Genomic DNA, 24,773 nt, shown 5'->3' with positions numbered 1-24,773 from the left:
GGTCTATGCATGATGAACGAATGCTCAAAGAGGCATAAAAGGAGATGTAATATTGTGTTGCATTAACCTACTCCTGGCTACACATGATCAGCCTTCATGACAAGTACCCCACTTAAGCTCTTCGACTTTTCCCTCCTTTTTATACTAACTAAACTAATAAAACCAATATAAAGTTATAAACAACACCAACTACACCAACAATGGAGGAATTTAGTTACAAAGACCTCCAAACTGCAACTCAAGACTTCTCTCTCTCCAGACTCATTGGCAAAGGAAGCCATGGCTGCGTCTACAAAGGCATCCTCAAAGAAACAGGAAAGCTTATAGCTGTGAAAAAGCCATCACTCGCTCTTCAAATCCTTCAAGACAACTCGAAACTCGATAACGAGATCGATATCCTATCATCTCTAGAAACAAACCCTTACCTTGTGAACCCAGTTGGACTGAGTCACGACTCGTCCACTCAGAAGAAGAAACTTCTTGTCATGGAGTTCATGTCCAACGGTTCCCTCCATGACTATCTCCACAACTCTTCAACACCACCAAGTTGGTCCAAGCGTGCACACATGGCTTTCCAGATCGCACGTGCGGTGCAATTCCTTCATGAATCTAAACCTTCTATCATTCATAGGGATATAAAGTCAGCCAACGTTTTATTCGATTCGAATTGGAATGCTAGGTTGGCAGATTTTGGTCTTGCAGTAAGACAACACGATTCCAACTCACCAAGTCAGAAACTGAGTCAACCAGCTGGAACAATCGGTTACTTAGATCCTTGTTACACTACTCCTGGAAAACTTAGCACCAAGAACGATGTCTTCAGCTTTGGGGTTTTACTTCTTGAGATTATTAGCTGTAGAAGAGCTATAGATGTGAGGATGGACCCCACTTGTATCGTTGATTGGGCGTTGCCACTGATCGATGAAGATCGAACGGCGGAGATTTGCGATGCACGAGTTGGGTTGTCTACTAACATGGAAGGTGTCATAGGATGTATACTCAACATCGCGGCGCGTTGCGTTTCATCGAAAGAAGATAATCGTCCATCGATGAATGAGATCATTACCGAGTTGAAAAACTATGTGGTGGAAGAACGAATTCGAATACCAATTTGGAGAAGCCTTCTTTGGAATAGTTACAAGAGAAGAAGAAGAAGAAGAAATTCAGCAATAAGGATTACCACCATTAAGTGTACAAGTAGTACAACACATGAAGTAGATGTTCTTCATGTTGGTGTTGGTGTTGGTGTTGGAGGAGGTAAAGTGACGTTAAGGGAGGTTTTAGCTGAGACACTCGAGTGAAACTCAATGAGTTGTACTGACTGAGCCGACTCGTGATTAACTTAAATAGTGACACCACGACCTGCACCCACGCAGTCCGAAGTATAAGATTCTTAAAAGGTGGTGGTGGTGGTGGTGGTCAAACATTCATAATCAAAGCTTTGTTTTAGTGGATTATCTCTCTATACATATTGATGGCTACATATATATGTGTGTATCTTTTGCTTTTCACGATTTTTATTTAAAACTTTAAAGGAGGAAACATGAGCTGTTGGTCACAAAATACTGGCCCCTAATGTTGGTCATCACACCAAAGTGTATCATGTGGCAAGGTGGCTACATATATATCTTTTCCTTTTCACGATTTTTATTTAAACTTTAAAGAGAAACATGACTCGCACCAAAGTGTATCAAGTGGCAATGCTCTTTTGGCTCACTTATGATGGATCCTCACACACACACAGATTTTGAAAATTATGGATCATAAAAAGAAAAATGCACTTAATTTAGATAAAAAGTAGTATTCAAAATATGCATCATATTTTGTGTATCTCAAGGTTGGGTGAGTGAAAATCTCGAGGTCAAGGAATGTATGTTACAAAATTGGTTAACACCCATCCCAAGGTAAATTACTTTATATTTCCATTTGGATGCATAAGATAGATATATAGATGATTGATTAAAGAAAAGTTAAATTGGAAATTTATGCAAAATCGAAGTGGAAAAAGAATCTAACCAAACTTAAAAGAATTATAGTTAAAAAGAGGATCCAACTTTTGAATCTAGGAAGGTTTTTGCTATAGTTAGATTGTGAAAATTTTCATACAATGAAATATTTTTGTTGGGTAAGATGTTTTGAGTTAAGATTTTGGTGGGTATTGTTCAACGCCAAAAGTGATTCTGCCGGTTTAAATTAGTAACGAAAATTGGATTACCTTTTCATCAATATAATTACTTTTTTCTTAAGGGTAATTTTGTCTTTTGCACGGATTATAAATTCATAATCATGACTCATTTTATGGATTCTACGAGAGAGACGTTTCAATTTCAAAGAGAACCTGATGAAGACTTTAACTTTATTTTTTAAAATAAATAATGAAAAAAAATATCATCATTTTCTGTAGAGGTAAGCAATTTTCTTAGAGTCGTGTTGGGGTGACACAAAGAGAGACACAAAGGTGACAAAATGATGGGGTGTCTCTACATGCTTTTCTGCGAGATACGAGTAAATAGCATTTACGGTCATGTGTGTGCCACCACATCATTTTTTTCATCTTTGTGTCTCCGTTTATGTCATTCCAGCATTTTCCATTTTGTTAACACAAGGGGTTGGCTCAATAGCAATTTCTGACCGATAAGTAATTATTGCCCATAAGTCGTGAGTTCAATATCCAATATGAGTATTAATTTCTTAGGGGTCACCCACAAGGTCACACCCTCACTTATCTAATGCGTGTGATATGCGGGCGATGCACGTGCCACAAGACTAATCCTTGGACAAGATCATGATCTATGGACTGAGCAAAGTTTAGATACAAGTTCGGTCTACTATCTACAAGAATATTCGATTATCAAAAAAATAAAAATAACACCTTACTAATGAAATCACATAAATCTTATGTTTCATGATTGTTTTCTTATTTATTTTACCAAATATATCTTAAAATCTTGGGATGCATTCCCATATTTTTCCTACAGTGAATAGGATGAAGGAAAAAAGCTAGACAGCCATAGTTGGAAAAGTAAGCATTGTAATTATGGTGCATAGTGGATTGATTATATCTTTTGAATTCGGGGATATTGGATTTAGTCATTGATTTAGAGCAATGAATTTCATCAACAATTTTCTTTTTTCTTTCTTCTTTTACTCTTCTCTTCTTCAGATTTTATGCGTCCACGCGAGAGTGCGAGAATAATTATGTGAATCATGATTGATGAGGAGCATATATAATTTAGAAGAGTACTAAATAACATCCTTATTATTAGGACTTCAACCATTGATGGAATTTTCTAAATCCAATAAAAAAATTGATTATCAATCAGGCCAATTTGGTGTGGCAGTCAATACTAATGGTAGCACCCATATTTCAAAGGGTAAGTAAGTGAGTCAAAAGAGTATGTCACATTTTAATAGGGCTGTGATATTACCACCCCGTGATGTTATAAATAAATTGAGTGATGATAACCTGACTCCCCACATGGCATACTCAAAATACTCACCTGATGTGGGATGTGCTAAAATCATAAATTTCCTTTCATTGAAATACACAATTGTACAAATTTATGAGGATGTGTGATTGTGTATCCCAAGTTCTAAAGTATATAGTTCTAGCACACCCCACGTCAAAAGATTTGATTAAGTATGCCACATGAGAGAGTCATATTATCACCACTCAAATAAATATTATTGTAATACCACATACTGAAAATCACTTATGTTGTGTATGTGAACACTTTTAGGAAATTCAGTTATTAATTTGATAAAAAAATATATTGAATATTTCACCAAACACCTAATATACCACATCTTTCAAGATCTTGTTTGATAATGATAATGAACGATAATTTAAGTAATAGTAGTAAATGCAAAAAAAATATTTAATCACACAAAGAAGGAGTAAGAACACAATACCTACAACAAGAGATTTTTTCATGATTCACTCAAAAATTATGCCCACGGAGATATAAGTATTATAGCTCAATTTCACTATGAAGGAACGAGGTAAATTGATATAAGGAAACATCTCTATCACTTAGCTTTACTTACTTCTAGATCTCAATACATATGAACCTCTCAATCTCTTCTCTCTTGATTTTCTCTCTTCTCTAGAAAAGATTTAAACTTAGAGTTACAAAAAAAATTAAAAAAATATATTTTTAAAAATATCACATAAATGGGTTACTTGAATAAATTACAAGTCCAAACCAAATTACCTTGGATCAAACCAAAAACACTCACACTTAGACCGAGTCTAATTGATTTTGAGTCATAACTTCAACATTTTATTCATAATGTGACAGTGTTTTAATGTCATTGATTTTTTTAAGTATTTGATTTTATCCAACATGGGGAATAGGTATTTGTGACCAACACTCAAGTTTCCCCATTACATTGTATAAGGTAGGAAGGTTTTAGTTTTGGTAACTTTTGGACGTTAGACCTAATTATATTTCGAATTAAATTATTCCAAGGATGGATTGGGATTTTAATAATCCAAAGTTGAACGAAGAAGATTCTCAAAGAAATAATTGTCCCTCACACGAGACTATCGGGTGTCGAGCTTATCAGAATCGATAGTTCTTTATAATTATATATTATTAAAGAGTCGTGCTGGGGTGACACAGGAATATTTTTTATAGGAAAATGCTGAAATGATAAAAAGAAGATGGAACTCCGTTTGATTATAGTCGTGATAATCTGACTCCTCTCACGTGGCATATTCAAAATACTCTTTTGATGTGACATGTTTATAATCATAGATTTTTTGCCTCGGGATACAAATTTCATAAATATGTGCAATTGTGTATCCGAGGCAAAAAGATCTATGATTCCAACACATGTCACATCAGGAGAATATTTTGAGTATGGTACTTGGAAGAGTCAGAAAATCATTACTCGAGACATATACCTTAAGGTTTTGGTGAATGTTTGAGATACCCCTATGTTTCAAAACTTATGAAATTGCTCCTTTGACCTGGGTTTTCTCTAATAAATTAATTAAATGACCCAAAAGACATCCATTATCATTCCAAAACCAAAACCAGTAATCTTCAATGACTTGTGTAAAATATTTTACGGTCACATTTAACTTTTAGATTATACCTACTTCAAATATCAAATCATAATACACAACAGGATTTTGGAGAAGTAAAAATGAATAAAATTTCGGTAGAAAATTTTTAACTTTCTAAAAGGGTTAAGAAAAAATTGGCAAAATGATGGTTTGAAGATAAGGTTAAATAGTTAAAAACAATTTACCATAAAGGTTAAAGAGTCATGATAAACTGAAACTCCTGGCATGGCAATGCACATAATCATATATAGATGTTTTTCTTCCGATTACACTAAGAAAAAAGATCTATGATTTTGTTCACATGAGAGCATCAATTAATTAATCTATAAATAAATAAATAAAAATGAGTAAGAGAGAGATGGTACAAAACAATTTTCTTCCTTTTAAAGACACATTTTTTGTACACGTAGCAGGTCATTGAGGAGGCAGTAAAATAAAAGTATTCCATTTGTTTTTCCCTCATGGGGTGAATAAAAGGCTATATATGGACTAATTAACATGATAAATTCATTAACACGGGCTCATTGTTAGAATGAGTAAATAGTGTAGAAAGTTTAAGGTACTGTTGGAGAGTTAAAAGGAGTTGTTGGTGGTGATCCCTTTAGCTTTTCTTTAGAAAAAATAAATATAAATAATAATAGTACGTTATCTTCTAGGTAGTAAAGGATCACTTGCAATCTATAGCGACTTTGCCAATTTCCTTACAAATTTATCTTGGGTAACATTGAAATTGACATTGTTTCAGACATTGCTGATGTGGATGTATCTACAAAATCATATATGCTTTTCATCGACATACATACGAGTGAGAAGCATCTATGGTTCTGTGTGCACACCGCACCAATGCTTGAAACGATGTCAATTTCAATGTTACTCCAGCACGACTCTTTTATCTTTTATTCCGCCACCACGAATATTAAAGTGGTTGCTCAAGCATGCAAAGTTAGGACAAAAGAAAATCATGCATTTAGAGTTTAGATCTTTGGTAGAAATATCGGCTAATTGATCATGTGTAGAGATAAATAAATTGTACAATTTGATCACGTTGAAAATTGATTTCAACGTGTTTAGCTTGGGCATGGAATACTAGACTGGCAAATATAAATAAAGTCACCTTCAAACCATAGAGCAAGAGGAATGTTAATATTGATGCCCAGTTCGTATATGTAAGAAAACTTTTAAAATTAAATCTGTTGGAACGGGAGCGGATCCTCTGTAGCCCATTTCTCCTATAACTCTCTGTAGCTCTTGTTCTATCGACCATAGAACACCACATTCAAGAAAAATAATAACACAGCCCTCTTGAACTCATGGTTTAGATAAGATTAGAAAGAAATATATATTAAAAAAATTTACCATAATCAAGTGTTTGAAAATGGGCAGTCCATGTACTCCTATATTTAAATGATTGGATGCAATCATCTTGAAGATGTGGCAAACCCTCAAATGTTGATATGGGCGATAAAGGGCTACAGAATATTCGTGCTATGGAGGATCTGCTCCCTGTTGGAACCGGTTTTGGTCCAACCATTGCTTTAAAAAACTGTTTTTATTAAAACTTTGTATCCCAACCTCTATAAGTTTGTTCAATAAAATTTTATTTTACTAGTATTTGTTTTTTTAATGTTGCACCTCTTGATCCTCAAGAGTTGTGTTTTCAAACCCAATGGTTGTTTTAGCAGCCATTGACATTGGATTTTCAAAATCAAAGGGTGTGTTTGGCATCCATTCAAATGGTGTTTTTGGCATCTATTCACTCTTTTTTTATGGGACTATTTTTCCTCTTTAGTACTCAATTCAATTGCACAATATTCAATTGGAAAACTTATGTTTTAAGTTTTTCCCTGCAAGTGCTCTCAATTGATCAAAGTATTTTTGAAATTTTGGAATTCAAATGAGCAGGATTAGATTTGACAAGTCAATCATGAGAATTCATATTCAATCCGTTGTATATGTATCTCGGAATCAACTTTGCCGATAATCCATTGTCGGTCATGTTTTGCATGGTGGGGGCAAATATTGCTTTAAACACAACAAAATTTATTATGCCTCGAGTCGATTTTCTAGATTTTCCAATCATTTTTTTCTCTTTGATTTCCAATTTTCTCCAATCATTTTAAACCAATATTATGGCCTATCTTCCACCTTCATCAATGTCCAACCAATTCTCCATATTGGACCATTTCTATGACACCAATTTCAAGTGATGATAACAAAAATTCTATTTTCTTTTGATCACTTTAAAAGTGGTGCATGTTCTTACTTCAACTAGTCTAATTGTTGATGTCGGAAACACATTCTCAATGCCTTATTGGATTCATTGTTCGATGTCCACCATCAATCAAATCGGGGAAAGAACTTTAAGATGCACTCGAAAATAAGTACAAAGCCGAAGATTCTTGATATCACTCCTACATAGTGAGTCAATTTTATAATTTCAAAATGGTTGATAATAAATCTATTCTTGGCCAAGTTCATGAGTTCTAAGTAATCATAAATTATATAATAGCCAAATGATCTTATTTTGATAAAGATTTTCTTGTTAATTCAGTAATCATTAAATTACCTCATTGTTGGAATGATTATCGCAAGACTCAAACATATTAAAGAGAAGAAGACAATGGAAGAACTTCTTCAACATCTTAAAATTGAAGAAGAGTCTCACTTAAGAGATAAACAAGAAAATCAAATTGAAATGTCATACAAAGTTAATTTAGTTGAATCAAAAGCCAAGATGCAACCAACAAAGAAGCGAAAATGTGAATTTTCAATCCAATTAGCACAAAAAAAATATACTAGGAAAGAAAAATCAAAGAAAGGTACATGTTATCACTATGGAAAACCTAGTCATCTTAAATAGGATTGTCGCAATTTCAAGAAATTAAAAAAGCAAGTAAATATGGTCAAAGAAATACTTGTAGCGATAATTTCAAAAATCAACATGATCGACAATGACAAAAAATATTGAATTAATATTAGGGCCACTAGACATATTTGTAATGATCAAAACATATTTTTGTTTTATGAGAAAGTCAATGATGATCTAAATCCCTAGATGAAAAATTCATCAACATCAAATATCTTTGGGTAAGGAAAGATAAACTTACAATTGACTTCCGAAAAAAATCGTCACATTAGTTGATGTTCTTCATGTACCAAAAATTCAAAAGAATCTTATTCCAATCAGCTTACTTGTTAAGTATGATTTTGAATTAATGTTTGAAACAGATATATCCAATCCAAGAATAATGTATTCATTAGAAAAAGACTATGCCTTTGGAGCAATGTTTAAATTGAATATAATTGATGAAAATTATTCTTCTTACTCAGTTTATGTAACTAATTTGTTGCATGATAGATTATGACATGTTAATTATAAATCTATGAAGTACGTGATTAATTTAGAAATAATTCATGATTATAGATTTTTAAATAATAATAAATATATTATTTGTACTATAAAATTAAAATAACTAAAAAACCATTTCTTGGTGTAAAAAGAAATTCATATTTACTAGATTTAATTTATAGCGATGCTTGTGATTTTAATAATATGCTAACTAGAGGAAGAAAAAGATATTTTGTAACTTTTATAGATGATCATTTTAGGTATACTTAAATGTATTTATTAAAAATCAAAGATGAAATTATAAAAAAGTTTAAAATTTGTAAGACTTTTAGTAAAAAATCATTAAATAAAAAGATTAAAACTTTAAGATCCGATAGGGGTGGAGAATATCATATAAGTGAATTATCAAAAAAAAATTGAAACCTATGGGATTAGACATGAAAAAAGAGCCCCTTATAATAAAATGGAGTAGCAAAAAGAAAAAATAGTTTATTATTAAGTTATTTTAAGAATTTTATTTAAATCGATACTACTCACGTTACTTCTATTTAAACGTTATTTTGAAGAGTCGGAATTTGTCGTATTAAATTGAATAACCTATCCAACAAACCCAAGATTTTGCAATCTTGATGAATTTTGAAAATATTATGATCAAAATACCAGTAGCGTATTAGTTCTATACGAGAAACTTCTCAAAGTCAAAAGTACCAATTTTTAAGTCATGCTAGATTAGAATTTTAAATCTAAATTATATAGCTATTGTAATTGATTTGAGGTGATAAATGAAATTAAAAAATATTATAAAAATTTATGTTTTCTTTTTTTGAATGTTAATGCATTTAACAGGGTGAAGCCATGAAAATCATTGAGTGATTCCACGATAAATCTATCGTATTTTTTTATATTATAATCTTATTTCTCTTTTCTTGATTCTTGGAACCTCTTTCCCACAATCATTAACATTTAACCTACAAACCTCAACCTTGAACCACTACCTTTACCCTAAACCTTATTTCATATACTTGGAACTTAATTGTAGTACCCTATTGCAAAATTTGTGTTTCGTTCCACAATGACCAATAAAATATTTTGAGCCTAAAACCTTTCCTTGAAATCCTTTTTCCCTTCAGTCTCAATCCTTTCATTTATCATGTACCTTTATCATAATCATATAGTAATCCAAATCCCAAACCAACTTCCTTTATCCTTATTATTTCACCTTCTTACCCCACCCTACCCCACCATCATGCGTCTTAAAGTGGATATTTTGCAAGCATACCAATTTACATCTATTCTGAAAAATTGATCACAGCGTAACAAATGATGAAATGCAGCTCTTAACAATGACAATGACATTGTTCCTGTCAATTGTTTTTCATTCCCAGGATATTTTACTAATGAACTCCATTTTATTAGGATTTCAAAACCATATTATCTGGATATCATGGCTCTGACGCTGCTGCTCGAGGATCAAAAGTGTTCCTAAAAAACAACACATAAGGAGGCAACAATTGCCTCAAATGCGCATTTTAAGAATGTACAGCCAACACCTTTTCCACACCAACAGATCAGAAATCAACTAAACAATGTGCAAGTAAGTAATTTATTTTCCTATCATTTGTCATACGGGAAAAAGTGATACAGAAATGCTAACCAATGTGAAATTATTATGAAACAGCCACAAAAAAAGGTTAGATCCCTCCTACAATCAAACACAACCCTAACACCGAACAAGCTTACCACAACATTAACAACAGCAGGAAGAAAAAAGATGTTGGGTACCATTCAAGTCTTCAACAGTTAAAAGCCACACACAACGCAATGTACAAGTAGGCTTCCTAGATTTTCCCAATACCTAAAAGGCATCTTGAAAGTTTTTCTATGCCAAAACCTAATGTAATATGAGGTAATCAATATCATCCAATATATATTCCATAGTACATACATTTTACATTGCTACTTTTCATAGTTTGATAATGGCCCAAATTAATTTGATGAATGGTCTATTAGTTCATTTATCCATTTTGGTCAGTAATGATAGGACGGGAAAAAGGCTACCTGCCATATTAGGGACTAAAAAAAATATTTTACTTAGTCCTGCCCTTTTATGTAGTATTCATTATACGGATGCATGCATTATGAATTTCAAATCCATTTAAGAAGTTAGTTTCATCACCAATAAAAAAACAAAGAGTTCAATTTGTTTCCATAGATAAATGAAAAACAATGTGAAATAACTATAATGAACAAGCTGAGAGGGGAGGGGGGTGAATTAGTTTTCTACAAATTTCAAAATATCAAACAATTTATGTTTGATCTCAAGCAAACATCACGCACAAACAATCAGAATCTTTAGAATAAAATACGAGGTAGAGTTTAGAGAAAATCAATCATCCAATGAGACAGATTTATAGTGGTTCGACGACCTTGGTCCCAATTCTACTTTAGGAAAGCTCAATAACTTGAGTTGATGTCTTTTTATTCAATGCCTTCAGATTACAACCACTTACAAAAAAAAAACAAGCACACCACCGCAACAGTATACCTAGGACTATCACCTAAGCTGTTCCGAGATTTCACAATAAGAAATCTCTGTAAAAACTCAAAATGAAAAAGGGAACAACTCTCTCTTTCTCTCTAACTCATAATATTACTAAAATAGATCAGAGGAGAAGAAGAGCTAATCTCAAATTATATTGAACTTTGTTTGTTGCTCTCCTCTGATAGAACTTTCATTTTTCTAGAAGAAAAGAGATAATAGGGTTTAAAGGAAAAACCCTAACAGTATACTTAGGACTTACAAAGAAAAGCGAGCACACCACCGCAACAGTATACCTAGGACTTTCACTCGAGCCGTTCCGAGATTTCACAATAAGAAATCTCTGTAAAAACTCAAGATAAAAAAGGGAACAACTCTCTCTTTCTCTCTAACTCATAATATTACTAAAATACATCAGAGGAGAAGAAGAACTTATCTCAAATTATATTTGAACTTTATTTGATGCTCTCCTCTGATAGAACTCTCATTTTTATAGAAGAAAAGAGATAATAGGGTTTAAAGGAAAAACCTTAACAGCCTAGGATAGACTCACGATAGAATCAAAGACTTAATCAAACAGATCAAGTCTTTCTCACAAAAATGATCGTTAGAAACAGATTATGAAACAGTCACAAATTCTAAAACTTAAGCGTTCGGTCGACTGAACATGTCTAGGTCACTTGAGTGGCCACAATACAGAGGAAGGAGACTTTCAAATTCAGTCGATCGAACAATCTCGATTGCCCGAGTGAGCTAAAAATGAAGGTACGTAAGTTTCGAGATCGCTCAATCGCCCAAGTGATCAAAATATGAAAATACACAAGTTTCGGGTTCAGTCGCCCGAAAGAAGTCAGTCACCTGAGTGCTCAGAAAAGAGGAGGTACAAGAGTTTCGGGTTCGGTTGACCAAACAAGGACACTCACACTCTTACCTATTTCAGATTTTCAGCTTGTGTTGATCTAGATCGGTCCTTCATTCTTCTTTTCATTAACGAATATGACTTCAACATGATCTTCAAGCTTAGACTACCCAACTTGTCTTCGATGTTTTCAATTACATAAGAAATGAAAGATTTATAGGAAAATCTATACGAATCATGGATTAAGACAAATGCTTTTACACAATGCAAACTTAACTAAGAAATGGAATTTCAAGTACATTATGGTTTGTCCTACTATCCTTGGAATACAACCAAAATGGGGACATTAATCTTAAACGGTGGGCTGACTAATAATACAATCATCACCTTCCCAGTATTGTTAAAGATATTTCACAACCTGATGACAAGTCTTGGAGAGGTGAGAGGTTCCCAGTTTGCAATTAACTAGTAAACTGGGATTTCATTTCGAGTACTATGGTTTATAAATAATGCTTTCATCTTACAAAAACCCAATTAAAACTTACCAAATTTGAAATCAAAATGCAAACTCTTCCTCCTCAGCTCCAACCGGAGGTCTGTCCCCCATCTCTCTCAAAGCATCAGCCGTGGAGTTGCTGATGCCAAGCAGATATTGCAGGCGGGATAGTTTTTCAGGTGCTGGATCGCTCTTCAGGTAGATAGCAAAGAGATCTGCAAGTTCCTCTGGTATCTCCCATGACAATGGTTCCGCAGGCACAGCCTTGTCACATGCTAACAGGTCATTAAGAGAGGAAACCTGCAACAACAAAAAAAAAAATTATTTAGACTTAGAGCCACATGTAACCTAATACTAATAGGGCTGCTGTCAATGGATCAGACCTGAAATCCAGTCCATTCGATCCAATAACTTCAGGTATGGATTGATGTTTTGGATTCAGATAAGGATCCGATTCGATATTCAACCATGTCCCGATCCAATAATATGTTAGAAAGTATATAAATTATATTATTATATATTTGTTGAGATGTATAAAGTTTATTTTATATTTTTTTTCATATAAATAAAATAGGTTTTGGCCCGATTCATTGACAGACAGCAGCCCTATTTAGTGAACCTAATAATAACACACAAGTTGTGAGGTGAGGGATCCATACGCACCACTCCTGTACGATTCCTCTGTCGTAGCAGTGCCACAGCTTGAATCAAGGAGTTGGATAGCCTGGTCTTAGCAAGCTCATGAACAACTCCCTTAGCCTTGTCAGCATTTATGCTAAGATCTAATGGAATCTTCTCATAGACTTCATCTTCATCAAACTCACCAGTACCCGATGAGAAAATCTCATCCACAGTTTTCTTAAAGAGATTCTCCCGTAAGCTTTCGGAGATGATGTTGTTTAAATCCACACTTGCGTCTTTGAGTTCTCGGATCTGCTTTATATTGAGTCTACCTTGACTGATAGCTGTTTCAATTGCAGCAGCCATCTTTGTTGTTGTTATGCTCTTGATAACTTTTTGTGCATACTCTGGTGGTAGACCAACCTGCTTTTGTACCTCATTGAGCTGATCAACCCTGGCCTTGGTAAGCTGCCCATCAGCTAGAATAACCTCTGCTTGTTGCCTGAAAGCCTGCTCAGCTAAGCCCCTGTGGACTTCAACAATCTCTTGAGCACTCAACCCTAGTATCCCTCCTAACTGGTTTAACAGTAAATACTCTGAATTGTCCTTCTTGGTGGTAATCTGTGTCCCAAAAGGAATTCTTGTGACCTCCCCAGTAATGCAGAATAGTAAGTAAGTTCTGTAAAGGTCTGTCCTATCCCTTAATAGTAGGTCATCTTTTAGAGTTATCTCTGTCTGAGCTGGTTTCCCTAGCTTTGCTTTGAGTTCCTCACTGGGTCTTGTTTTTCTTAGTGATTGGAGAGACTCCCATTCGCTTTCCTCCTCCTCGATTTCTTTGTTTTCCAGCTCAACTGGCTCTTCTTGTGGTGGTGTTATAGTGTCAGTGGACTCTCCTTCTCCTTTGATGATTGCCACTAATTCAGTCACAACGAGCGTGTTGAATGCTATCATCTTCTTTAGCTCTTTTGCGGCCTCGGTACGGTTTCCGGCTGCTCGGGATAGTTTTATGTAGTTCATGAACACCTTACGCACCTGTGTAGAATAGAAGAGACATATGGATCCAGAGGAAACAATGTTATGCTAGATGATCCACATTTTTTTTTTCATGTATTAGGTAAATGCATACTATGTTAACAGTGGCTAGGATGACCAAAAAATTAGAAGAAGCCTTACGAATACTACCCCGACTAAACTAGGCCAATCCATACAAACCCCCACTCCCATCGCCCCATAAAATCATAAAAAATTGCATCTTTGAATTCATTGAAAGATTTACACCAACAAAAAAAAAACTTATATAGACGCTACGATCTCCCTATTTATTGAAATCATGAAGTCTTTTGGGATGAGAGCTAAGTATGTCATGTCATGTGCCTCTTTCTAAGTGGCACAACCAGTCATTAGTTGCTCAACAGGTAAATTTGCTTTAATCTATACTGACTAATGTTTGAACACATGAATGGATGGACCACATCTGGAAAAAAAGTCCACATCAACCAGCAGATTCTCACAATTCAACCAAATACTTGATTTTGTAAAACAAACTATTGTCCAAGGACCCACATTGAAAATTCATCAATTTGACCAAGATCATGTGATGGGCTTAAATTTGGGCCTGTATCACACATAATGGTGCCCCAGTTAGAAGGAATATACAAATTAAATGTTCTAAAAGAGCAAGGGGAAGGCTCAAAAGAATGTGGACTTAGATAACAGCAAAATGTGGCTCTGGACAGAATAGAATAAAAAAGACTCATTTTGCCAACCCCAAGTCTTTGGGATAAACCTTCAATGACGATGATGATGATCACACCCATGTTGATAAAGGTCCTCAAAGAATTGATCTAAAAAAAAGCCTATGCACTCAAGAAGCAAATGTAATCAGCGATGAGAGTGGGATACTCACAGCCTTGCTAGCAATATCCATCGCAGCCTCCCTTGTTAGGCGTAAACCATGTGCAGCTTTCTTCACAGAGGCCCTGACATCAGCATCAAATCCATCAACCCCTGATGCAATTGCATCCTTGACAACCTGGACGAAGACTACCATATGTATTAGTCCCAACTTACTTGGAAAAAGGAATGGGTTAGACATCAGATAATCACAAGCAAATCTACATTTGACATGACACATAACGAATATTAGCATAATTTGCTCATATGTCAATATAAGCCATCTACATATTACCTTTTTTTTGGATTGGGGGTGAGTGTGTGTGTGTTGTTGTTGGGGGGTTGGGAGGGGTGGGTGGGTCCCAGAGTTGGTCTAAGCTGGAGTAAAAGAACCACAATATTCAAATGATCAATAAGTCATTCTTTTACTCGATCATTCATTTATTTTGGGACCAACCAAACAATGACAACCTGGCTCGGAAAAATTATATATTTTAGAACTGATCTGACCACAATGATAGATGTAAAGCTGTTCTGATGAGCTGGGCTGTGTTTAATTAAGAATGTATCCCTGAAGCTCTGACAACAAGGTTCAATGAGTTCAAATCAATTAATCATACAATAAGACTATAGATATTCAGTAGAAACACCACTTAACCCAATTACTGGCAGCTTGGACAAGGTTGAGTTTAAAACCCTCAATCACACCAAGCTATAAAGATTCAGTTGAATCACCAATTAACCTGAACTACTGGCACTTTGGCCAAGTCCAACACTTCATCAGGCAGTAGTGACAACATAACTTTTCTCCATTTTTTTTTTCTATTTTTTTCACTATTAGGGGTAGGGGGATTGTTCATGGGTGAGGTACTACCACGAAAACAAGGAAACAAGTAAAAGTCAAACAAACTTTAAGAAAACATAATGAATTCATCACCTTTTCAAACAGGCTGCCACAAATATCTGCATGTGCTGCTTCAACAGTCTTCTGAGGAATACAGAGCATAACTCGTAATCGCAGCAAAGTTGAAACTTCGTCCTCACTCAATTCTCCATCAGCAACAGACTGCTGAAGCTTTTTCCGATAAATTTCTGAAGGGAAAGTAAATGTAAACTATAATAAAACACAACACGATACCATATAGATAGCTCAATAGTCCAAAACACAACAATGACATTTCCTTCATTTGCAGTTAAATTTCATTAAAGACAACATGTATAACCATAATTACATTTAGAATGTTATTCTACTTTATGTGAAAATCAAATATCTTAAATATGAATGTGCCAGTGAGACAAGAAATCATAGATCTTAAACAAGCAACAAATATATGAAATAATACTATGTAATAATTGACTGGATGTATAAAAATACATGCAATATATATACCTTCATGGATCTCACTTGCTTTCTGTGGATCAAAGTTCAAATCATCACAAAGGTTTTGAAGAAAAACTGCTTTGCTATCTGCAGCTTCTAAATCACCACTAGAAACAGCATTTGAAAGCCATCTACGGTAGACTTTTGAGGTAACTTCCAACCTGATGGCCTCAGCTTCACGCTTTCCTAATCCAAAAATGTTCTTCAAATGGTTCAAGGCAACAAGCTACATAAAACACACAGATGGGAGGTTAGAGGTAAAATAATGAAAATTAGGATATAACTAGCATCTCATCATGTTAATAAAAATCAACTAAACCAAATGGTTGGAAGAAAAAAAAGGTACTCCGGTTCTTAACATATATCATCATCTACATCGAAACCTCATGTTCTGCATTCACTTCCATCCTCCATAGCTTAAAACATTTATTAATTCAAGAGTCCTCATATATGCTATCAAACCATCTCTCTTCTGGTCTTTCCCAAGCTATGACAATACATGCATGTTAAATTCGTACACACACATACAATCGCAAGTGATCCAAGAAAAATCCTGCATATAAGATATGTTCCACTTCCAACAACTGATCAATAATCCATCCAGCAGTTCATCATCAATATATATATATATATATATATAATATAATACTCAAAACCACTCAAGGAAAAAATCTATGGTTTGTGCGCATTCCACGTCATTTGAGTGTATTTGAGTATCTTTTTTTTTAGTCAGTTTATATATATATATGTCTGTGAGTGTGTAAAAACAGAACAGAAACAGAATAGCGTTATGACTTGTGATTACAAAAGATGAAGTAAAGAATGAGCAATATTATTTTCTAAAATATAGAAAATAAAATCTTCCAAACAATAATTTCAAATATTGGTAAGGAATTGACGGGTTTTATGGCAATCCGATCTACAAAAAACAACTCAATTTTAATCATACCAAGCTTATGACAAGGGAAACTAGTTAACAAACAAACGAAGAATAGAGTACACGCTGACGTTCTCAAGCACCTTTTTTTCTTCCATGCGTCCACCAGAAAAAGATTCAGTAACGTATGCTCTATAGAGAAGCTTCAAGTCATCCATCTTCCTGTCACCGTCATATTCACCACCTAAGCCAAAGAGATTGGAACTGTGAAAGGTTATGTTACTTTTTTATGGTAATAAAAGCAATATTTCAAGTGACTTATGTACCTAGTAAAGAAACAGGCCCAATCCCAGGTGCAAAGTGGCCAGCTTCAGGATGGTTGCTTAATGACATAAGCAGATCGTTAAATGAAAGAATCTTATCAAGTTCTTCAACAACATGTGTAGCTCCCCTGCTGGAAACCCATCATGATCTCAGCTTCATAATTTATAAAAATACCTACTAAGAAGCTAATAAATGAAGTATCAGAGGTCATACACTGCTCTATTCCTAGACTTCAAAATATCCAACGCCACTGAAATGTTTTCCTCAACCAGTTTTCTTGTATGCTCCCTAAACATGTCGGCTGCAAGCTGCAAGGAAACAAAATGCACCACATGAGTAAAGTTTCTAAAGCATAAGCTATGCTGTCATTGTTGAAGATGTCATAAAACAATATTTTCTCTGGTAAAATGTAAGACAACACTTCAGATACCATACCTCATCAGAAAGCCGATACAGAAGTTGTGCTTCTCTCAAGCTAATGAGTTGCTTCTCATCAACATCTTAAGAAAAAAAAAATAGACCTTGTATTATAATTTGAATTGCAAACTCAAGTTCGTGAAACATACAAATGTACAAATTGAAATAATTGACAAATTGTTCCTCAATCTTGATCAACATCTTAGGAGCAAGGATAAGTATGTGGTTCCTGGGTCCATAAACTCTCATGGATCCAGTTACCTGGTAGGGGCAAAAGCAATCTGTCAGGTAATAGTTCATCCTTTTGGACCCTGAATAATAGGATTTGGATAAATTGAAATCAAGCTATTAAATTTCCGTTTCAGTGTGTATTTTGGTCATCCAGGAAATGAAAATATCTCAAGCACTATGAAATTAATATAATTCTCATGAAAATAATATTTGAAATTTTGATAAATGTGATGATAAAATGGACATGAAAATACTCATAAGTCATCAAGCTATAATAAACAGTCATGCATGTCTCCAGGAAGATATCAAGTGTTTTGCTACATATAAGAGTAGATAATCAAGACCTCCATAGCAAAAAAAACAACTATATGCTACCCGAAAATGAGAATAAGAACGTCATATTAACTACCCTTAACGTATGAAACATTTGCTTAAATAAAAAATTATTACTGATATATTCAACTACTGCTAAAAGGGATGGTTGTAACTTGTATGTATAGCTTAATGGGCTAATATGCTTAAGATGCATCTAAATTAGATTACATATTGAGACAATCATAATTCATGTCTACTACTTATCAAAAAAAATAATAATAATAATTCATGTCTACTAATAAATGAATACTATGTGTAATTTACAAGTCGTTATGCAAGTGGTTTAGAACTTATGTTATTGGCATATATTTTATCAATATTTTTTTAGAGTAACTTTTTGAAAAAAAAAAAGAATATTCCCACCATTAACTTATGTAATGAAACATCTCCACCTAAATCTTGAATTTTATACCTAAAATTTGATTTTGATCAAAATTTACAGATTACCAAATTTTTTTCCAAATAAATAGCCATTTCCACCAAAATACATACAAAAAGAAATTGTTGGTTAAATTTGGTGCCGCGTCTTATGGATATGGAAATTTTTTTAGTATAATTTGTGGAAATATGTTGTAATTTATTACTAGTACTGCCATGCAAGTTTTGAATTCATTACATAGGTCCAAAATCCAATAACTCAATGGACCTCATCAACTTAACTAGCATACGGCCCTGCAACAACAATATAAAATTTATTGTGAGCGTACTATTGTTGCATTAAGGTGTCATGTTTTACCTCTGCCAATTGCCTTCAGCTTGCACACATACAATCTCTGGGCATTGTCCCGGATTGCAACTTCAACCTAATAAATCAGAAAAAAAAAATTTGCAAGTTAACTTGAAACTTGATAGAATAGAATAGAACCATAGAAGATCATAGAAGAAGTTAACATGGTAGTATACCAAATGTGCATATCATTTAAGGGATGAGGTTTCGGAACCAGATTGTTCAGAACTAATACTGAGCCAACTAGGACACCAACCTGATCATATGTGATCCCAAAGGCCCAACTCAAGATTGAGCCGGTCGAGGTAAGCAGGGGCGGCCAGAATTTACTTGTATAGGTATAGGAAGCGGTAAGGTAGAAGAAATTGAAGATCAATAGTTAAAATTCAAGGGAGTTTAGTTAAGAGGTTGAAGAAAAGGGTATTTAGATCATTTCTGATTAGCCTATGAGAGAAGACCCTAGTCAAGGGGGTAATGTCATCAGTTTAATAACATTGGATATCTCAAATATTCACCAAAATTCTTACATGGCAACCTTCACCTCGGTCCTCTCCAATAGACTAATGCAAAATGAACTCACCACCCTCGTTTTCAACATGAAATCAAATTCCCTTTGAATTCTCTGCCCAAAACTAGACATTTCTAACCTCTTGGGAAAAAAAATTACCATAGTTTTCAACCTTAAGTTTAATCTATTTTTTCCTTTACATGTAAATAATAACAACATTTTAAAGTAGAAGATGGTGAGATTTTGTGATAGAAAATACTAGGATTTTATAGAAGGGATGAATGCAATCTTTAAAATGATGGATTGAGGATGAACTTAAATAGATTAAGATCAATTTCCTATAGAGGTTGACAAGCTTGAAGATGACTGATTTTAGAAAGAAAAAAAATTGGTTACGAGTTGAAAATGACGGTATTTTGGTCATGTTTTGATAGTCTAAAAAAGGTCAAAAGAGACATGTCATCAGCTTGAAAACATATGAATATCTCAAATGTTAATCAATTGAACATAGGTGGGGGTATCTCACATATTCACCCAATTGTGGAGGGGTGTCTAATCTCCCAAAAAATTGGGAGGGCAGAGGGGCAAAATTTGGAGGGAGAGGGAGGGGTGGAAACAAGATCGAGGGAGCATGTCATCAGCTGAAAACACATAGGGCATCTCAAAATATGACCAAAATGGCGGGGAACATTATCCAAAAAAATTTGAAAATTTTGGAAGGGGGGGGGGGGGGGGGGAGACTGCCCCCCTTGGCCCCTTCCTGGCTTTGTCCCTGGAAGTAAGACAAATTAGGCCTTGTCAACTACAATTCAAATCATTTGACATTCGGAATTCGGAAAGAACCAAAAAATGAGGAAAGTCGGGAATATAATGCCAAGAGATTAGAGACCCTCCAACCTTTTTTACCATTGTGTACCCAAATTAAATAGAAGATCAAAATACAGTGGAAAAAGAAAAAACAATAAATTCTTATCATGAGACATCAGAAGCCATGGAGAACTTGTAATTTAACAAGGTTAGCTTCTGGTCCTCCATAAATGAATTAGAACCCCACACAAATATGCATATGGATGTGCATACCAGTTGCAGTTCCAGCAAACAAACAAACAACATACTGCCGACAGTGATTAAATACCTGTGAATCAGTGACCTTGAAAACTCGTTTCCAAGGCAGAAGGAATGTTGATGCTTCTCCAAACACAAGCGTTGAAACATAGATCAGCTTCTGAAATGCCTGCACTGGAGACTCACTAAGAATGCTCAAAATTCACAGTTTCTCTCGGTTATTTAACAAACTATATACAACCAATCTGTTAACTAGCAAACATCAACAAATGACCTACCCGACGCTGCTCTATGTCAGCTTCACGATCTCCAGTTTCCAGCCTTTGCCTGAAGATTCGTCTCCCAATCTAAAAGGGCTCATAATCAAGAGAAACAAAAGTGAAGAATTAAGCCATGCTTTACAAAAATTAGTATGAATGAAGTTCCAACATAGATTTAGATATCGTTATGTTAGGAACCTCCATATGTACAGCAGCTGCATCTGGATCATCAATCCCAAGAGCAGTTTTAAACTTGATAATAGTTTCAACTTCATTGCCTTTGAGATTTTCATTTCCAGGTGGAAGAACAGACGACACAAACCTGAATGAAGCAAGCAAGAAAACAATAACCTAAAAACCCATTCACATAGTTTCAAAGAGATATCTAACAGTATAATGCAATATCATTTCGTATATGCCAACACTAGCACCACATTAACCACCAGAATATAAGATTGCATTGCCAGCATGTGCATATTTCACCCACTCAAGTACTTTACGTAAAAGAAACCAAGGGATGAACAAAGAAAATAATTGTTTATAAAATGTTTTAGCATATAATGGTCTTGACAACATGCATCAAACTATGGTGACCAAACTATTGGCACACTGTTGGACGTTTTTGGGCTGAACTTGTGCCATTGGATGTTAAATGGATTGTGAGGCAATGGAAGTCTCCCCAATTTTGCAACAGCATAAAGTTTTCTGGAGTAAGTTATTCTGGTGTAAAATAGGTGACACAAATAGGCCTTTAAACTCACCAGCTATACAAATCACAAAGCTCTGCATTGAAGGCCTCATCTTGTTTGCTCACACCATATCTGAAAGTTGAACATTCAGAAACATAAGGTTAGATATAACCAAAGCAAAAAAAACAAAACACAGAATAATGGGATAAAAAGAACAATGAAATCTAGAAAATCAAAGAAGAAAGTGGTTTCGAGGGAATCAACATTTGGATCAATACATGATAAAGCTAAGCATGACCCATGAAATAAAACTCTATAAAGAATTACAATTAGAAGTAGAATTTTTTCCCAATAATATAAGAAAATTAACACCTTCAAGCAGATCGAATCTACAAAAGAAATAATCATACAAATCATTGAATGTTAAGGGCGAAAGGCGCAAAGGCCTCCTAGTGCCTGAGGTGCAAGGCGAGGCGCATGCCTGAGTGAACCAATGCAGGATAATTTTAATAAAATTAAAAAAAAAAAATTAATAATGAATGATGGATTCTAGATATGTAATAATTATAATTATATATAAATATGAGTTATAAAAATATTTAACACTTCAAGAAGAAAAAGAACAATCAGCAATAGTAGACAAATTAGATAAGAAGAACAAGAATAAGGAAATAAAAAGAAGTAGAAGTAAGACAACAAGAACAACTAGGGTCAACATTTAAAACGTCGTATTGGATAAATGTTTCTGTCAAGGAAAAAACTGCTACTATATTGGTCGATATATTCTTGAAACATTCAATATTTCGGACTAATGTTTCTTATTGGTATTGGCCGTAACCGATACGTATCGACTGATATTTTGAACCAATTGACTAGGGCTATCAATGGAGGGCTTGGGCCGAGCTTGATTGAGCCCTAACCCGGCCCTAGATATCCAGTTTCTACCTTAGACCAGACCATAACCCTATAGGGTCTAAGTTGACAAAGCTTGGGGCAGTTAAAATGGCAATACAAATTCAACATTTTAATGGTAAAAGACTTTTTTTTTTCTTGTATGTAAAGATGTATAACATATCAGAAATTGGTATCTTATTAAACAAAATACATCTATTTTATTTAGTTTTTAGTGAGGCGTGTGCCTTGACTGAGGTGCAGTCAAGGCATTTGCCTTGATGTCCCTTAGTTACACTCCCCTGACGTGCACTAAGGTTCTCACCTCAACTACAAATTATTTAAAACAAATAAAATTGGAGAATTTTCTGCCAATTAAGACCCAATTACGTTTATATATATACATATATATATATAGGGAAATGTTCAGCACCCAACATTTTGCCCAACAATTTGCCCAACATGTTTTGTCCTACATGGGTTAGAAGTTTTAGAATGGGCTGATTTTTTGTGAGGATGATCTCTATGGTGAGGAGATCATCCTCACCAAAAATCAGCCCATTCCAAAACTTCTAACCCCATGTTTACAAGTTGAAAATCGTGGACCGTCCATTTTTTGTAAACCATTTGTGATGAGGTTAGAAGTTTTGGAATGGGCTGATTTTTGGTGAGGATGATCTCCTGGACAAAACATGTTGGGCAAATTGTTCGGCAAAATGTTGGGTGCCGGACGGGACCTATATATATATATCAAATAAACCCAACTCCACCCTCTAAACTAAAAAGCTTACCAGGATCCACATCAAACAGACCTCCTTCACCCGTATATGATAAATATCCTTTTTCTGAAGAGTACTATACAACACAAATGGCCAATGGGTACAATTTTCATATGATATGATACAAAATGTATAGATATGTATCATTTCTGGGTCATTTTACGACCAACCCTAATTATATTTAATATCACACGAATTTCCTAGACCCTATAGCCATTAAAATTTGTGGAAGTCCAATCAAGACTCATGTTATATAATTCAGAATTAGTAATCCTTGCTCTCAGAAAAAGCAAATAAAAGTAAGACAACCGTAGTGCAATTCCTTCAACATCTTCCTTGTTCAATGCTGTGGGATCATCGTAACTCGCCACAAAATTATGCAAATTGACAGCTGCAACCTCGGGAACACAAGAATTTAACGTGTAGACTGCAGCACTACCAGCCGCACCAATCGCAACAGCACCACCCAATCCAGCGTTCCGATTCCCTCCAAACTTATACCCTAGTCCATACCCAGCAGCGAGAGCACCAGCAACTATGATCGCTGAGCTCGCTAACCTTACTGAAGGCGTCAATTTATCGACAACAAGTTGGATTCCTGAGAGTTCCTTGTTGCCTCCAAACAACGGAGGATTATCAATCGAAACACTCTGTTCCTCTGCTGATGCATCAGCCCTAGAGCTTCGATAACGATGTCTTCTTCTATTGGAAGAAATTCTAGGGTTTACGATACGGATGGGATTAGGGTTAATGAACTGTGAGAAGAGTACAGGGCGAGAAGATAAAGGATGATAAGCATTTAGAAGTGAGAGATCCATATCCCTTCTCTCCTTCTTCTTTCCTTTTCTTCTTCTATTCTACTAGGCTCTGTTTTAGGGTTTTCTTACTGAGAAGATACAGAGGAGACTGCAACTGTAAGAGAAGATAAGAAACTGCGAAGTGAGTTTTTGCTCACAACGCTACAACGCTGTTTATAAAATTTGCTCACAGCCCAGCATCCTTTTGACATGTGGCGAAAATGTTCTCTCTCATCTCTCCTGCCGGCCCATCGTCCTAATTTTAATTGAGAATACCTTTAGGCCCATAAAGGCTAGGGCTAGCAATGCTCCAAAATATAACCAATGTCCAAATCGATTCGATCTGAAAAAATATGAAAAATTAGATTTTATATTTTTAAATTTTATTGTATATTGATGTTTAAAAAATTCCATATCGATGTTGGAGTGGTATTGATTTGGTATCGAACTGATCCGTTGCCAGCCATACGTAAGGCACGCCAAATCATAGCAAAGGCAATCATCTTTGTAAAGGCACCCACGAATCTATTTCTATGATTTGAGCACCCCCAATATATTTTAACATTTTTTTTTTTGTTTTTGAAATGTTCATGTCGTTATGGACCAGGCAATGTTGACATG

General features: G+C 34.8%; 2 protein-coding genes across 2 annotated transcripts; one reads left to right on the top strand and one right to left on the bottom strand.

Moving 5' to 3' along the window:
• The first annotated feature begins 77 nt into the window (after nt 1-77).
• On the top strand, nt 78-1,664 carry LOC147401668 (Protein kinase superfamily protein). The gene has a single exon (XM_086441581.1). It carries the CDS (start codon nt 201-203, stop codon nt 1,299-1,301), a length of 1,101 nt encoding a protein of 366 aa, XP_086297707.1. The 5' UTR covers nt 78-200; the 3' UTR covers nt 1,302-1,664.
• Nucleotides 1,665-12,059: 10,395 nt separating this feature from the next.
• On the bottom strand, nt 12,060-24,299 carry TIC110 (translocon at the inner envelope membrane of chloroplasts 110). The gene is made up of 15 exons (XM_086443030.1): nt 23,665-24,299; nt 21,758-21,817; nt 21,195-21,318; nt 21,015-21,083; nt 20,807-20,905; nt 19,173-19,239; nt 17,849-17,913; nt 17,627-17,721; nt 17,416-17,543; nt 17,233-17,333; nt 16,222-16,438; nt 15,769-15,923; nt 14,845-14,970; nt 12,981-13,970; nt 12,060-12,617 (listed from the first exon to the last, which is right to left on the bottom strand). The coding sequence occupies exons 1-15, from the start codon at nt 24,171-24,173 to the stop codon at nt 12,378-12,380; spliced, it is 3,045 nt and encodes a 1,014-aa protein (XP_086299156.1). The 5' UTR covers nt 24,174-24,299; the 3' UTR covers nt 12,060-12,377.
• Between the last annotated feature and the right edge of the window lie 474 nt (nt 24,300-24,773).

Source organism: Akebia trifoliata, chromosome 5 (assembly GCF_017979445.1).
Source record: "Akebia trifoliata isolate Shusen 1 chromosome 5, ASM1797944v1, whole genome shotgun sequence".
In the NCBI taxonomy this organism is placed as follows: Eukaryota; Viridiplantae; Streptophyta; class Magnoliopsida; order Ranunculales; family Lardizabalaceae; genus Akebia; species Akebia trifoliata.
This window is presented reverse-complemented; position numbering and strand designations above follow the sequence as displayed.

Excerpts from the sequence above, each read along its gene's own strand:
- LOC147401668 (XM_086441581.1), top strand. The coding sequence starts at position 201 with ATGGAGGAATTTAGTTACAAAGACCTCCAAACTGCAACTCAAGACTTC.
- TIC110 (XM_086443030.1), bottom strand. The coding sequence starts at position 24,173 with ATGGATCTCTCACTTCTAAATGCTTATCATCCTTTATCTTCTCGCCCT. Across the intron at positions 19,240-20,806 it reads TCAAGGTCACTGATTCACAG|GTTGAAGTTGCAATCCGGGA; the intron begins GTATTTAATCAC and ends CTGATTTATTAG. Across the intron at positions 15,924-16,221 it reads AGCAAGTGAGATCCATGAAG|AAATTTATCGGAAAAAGCTT; the intron begins GTATATATATTG and ends CTTTCCCTTCAG.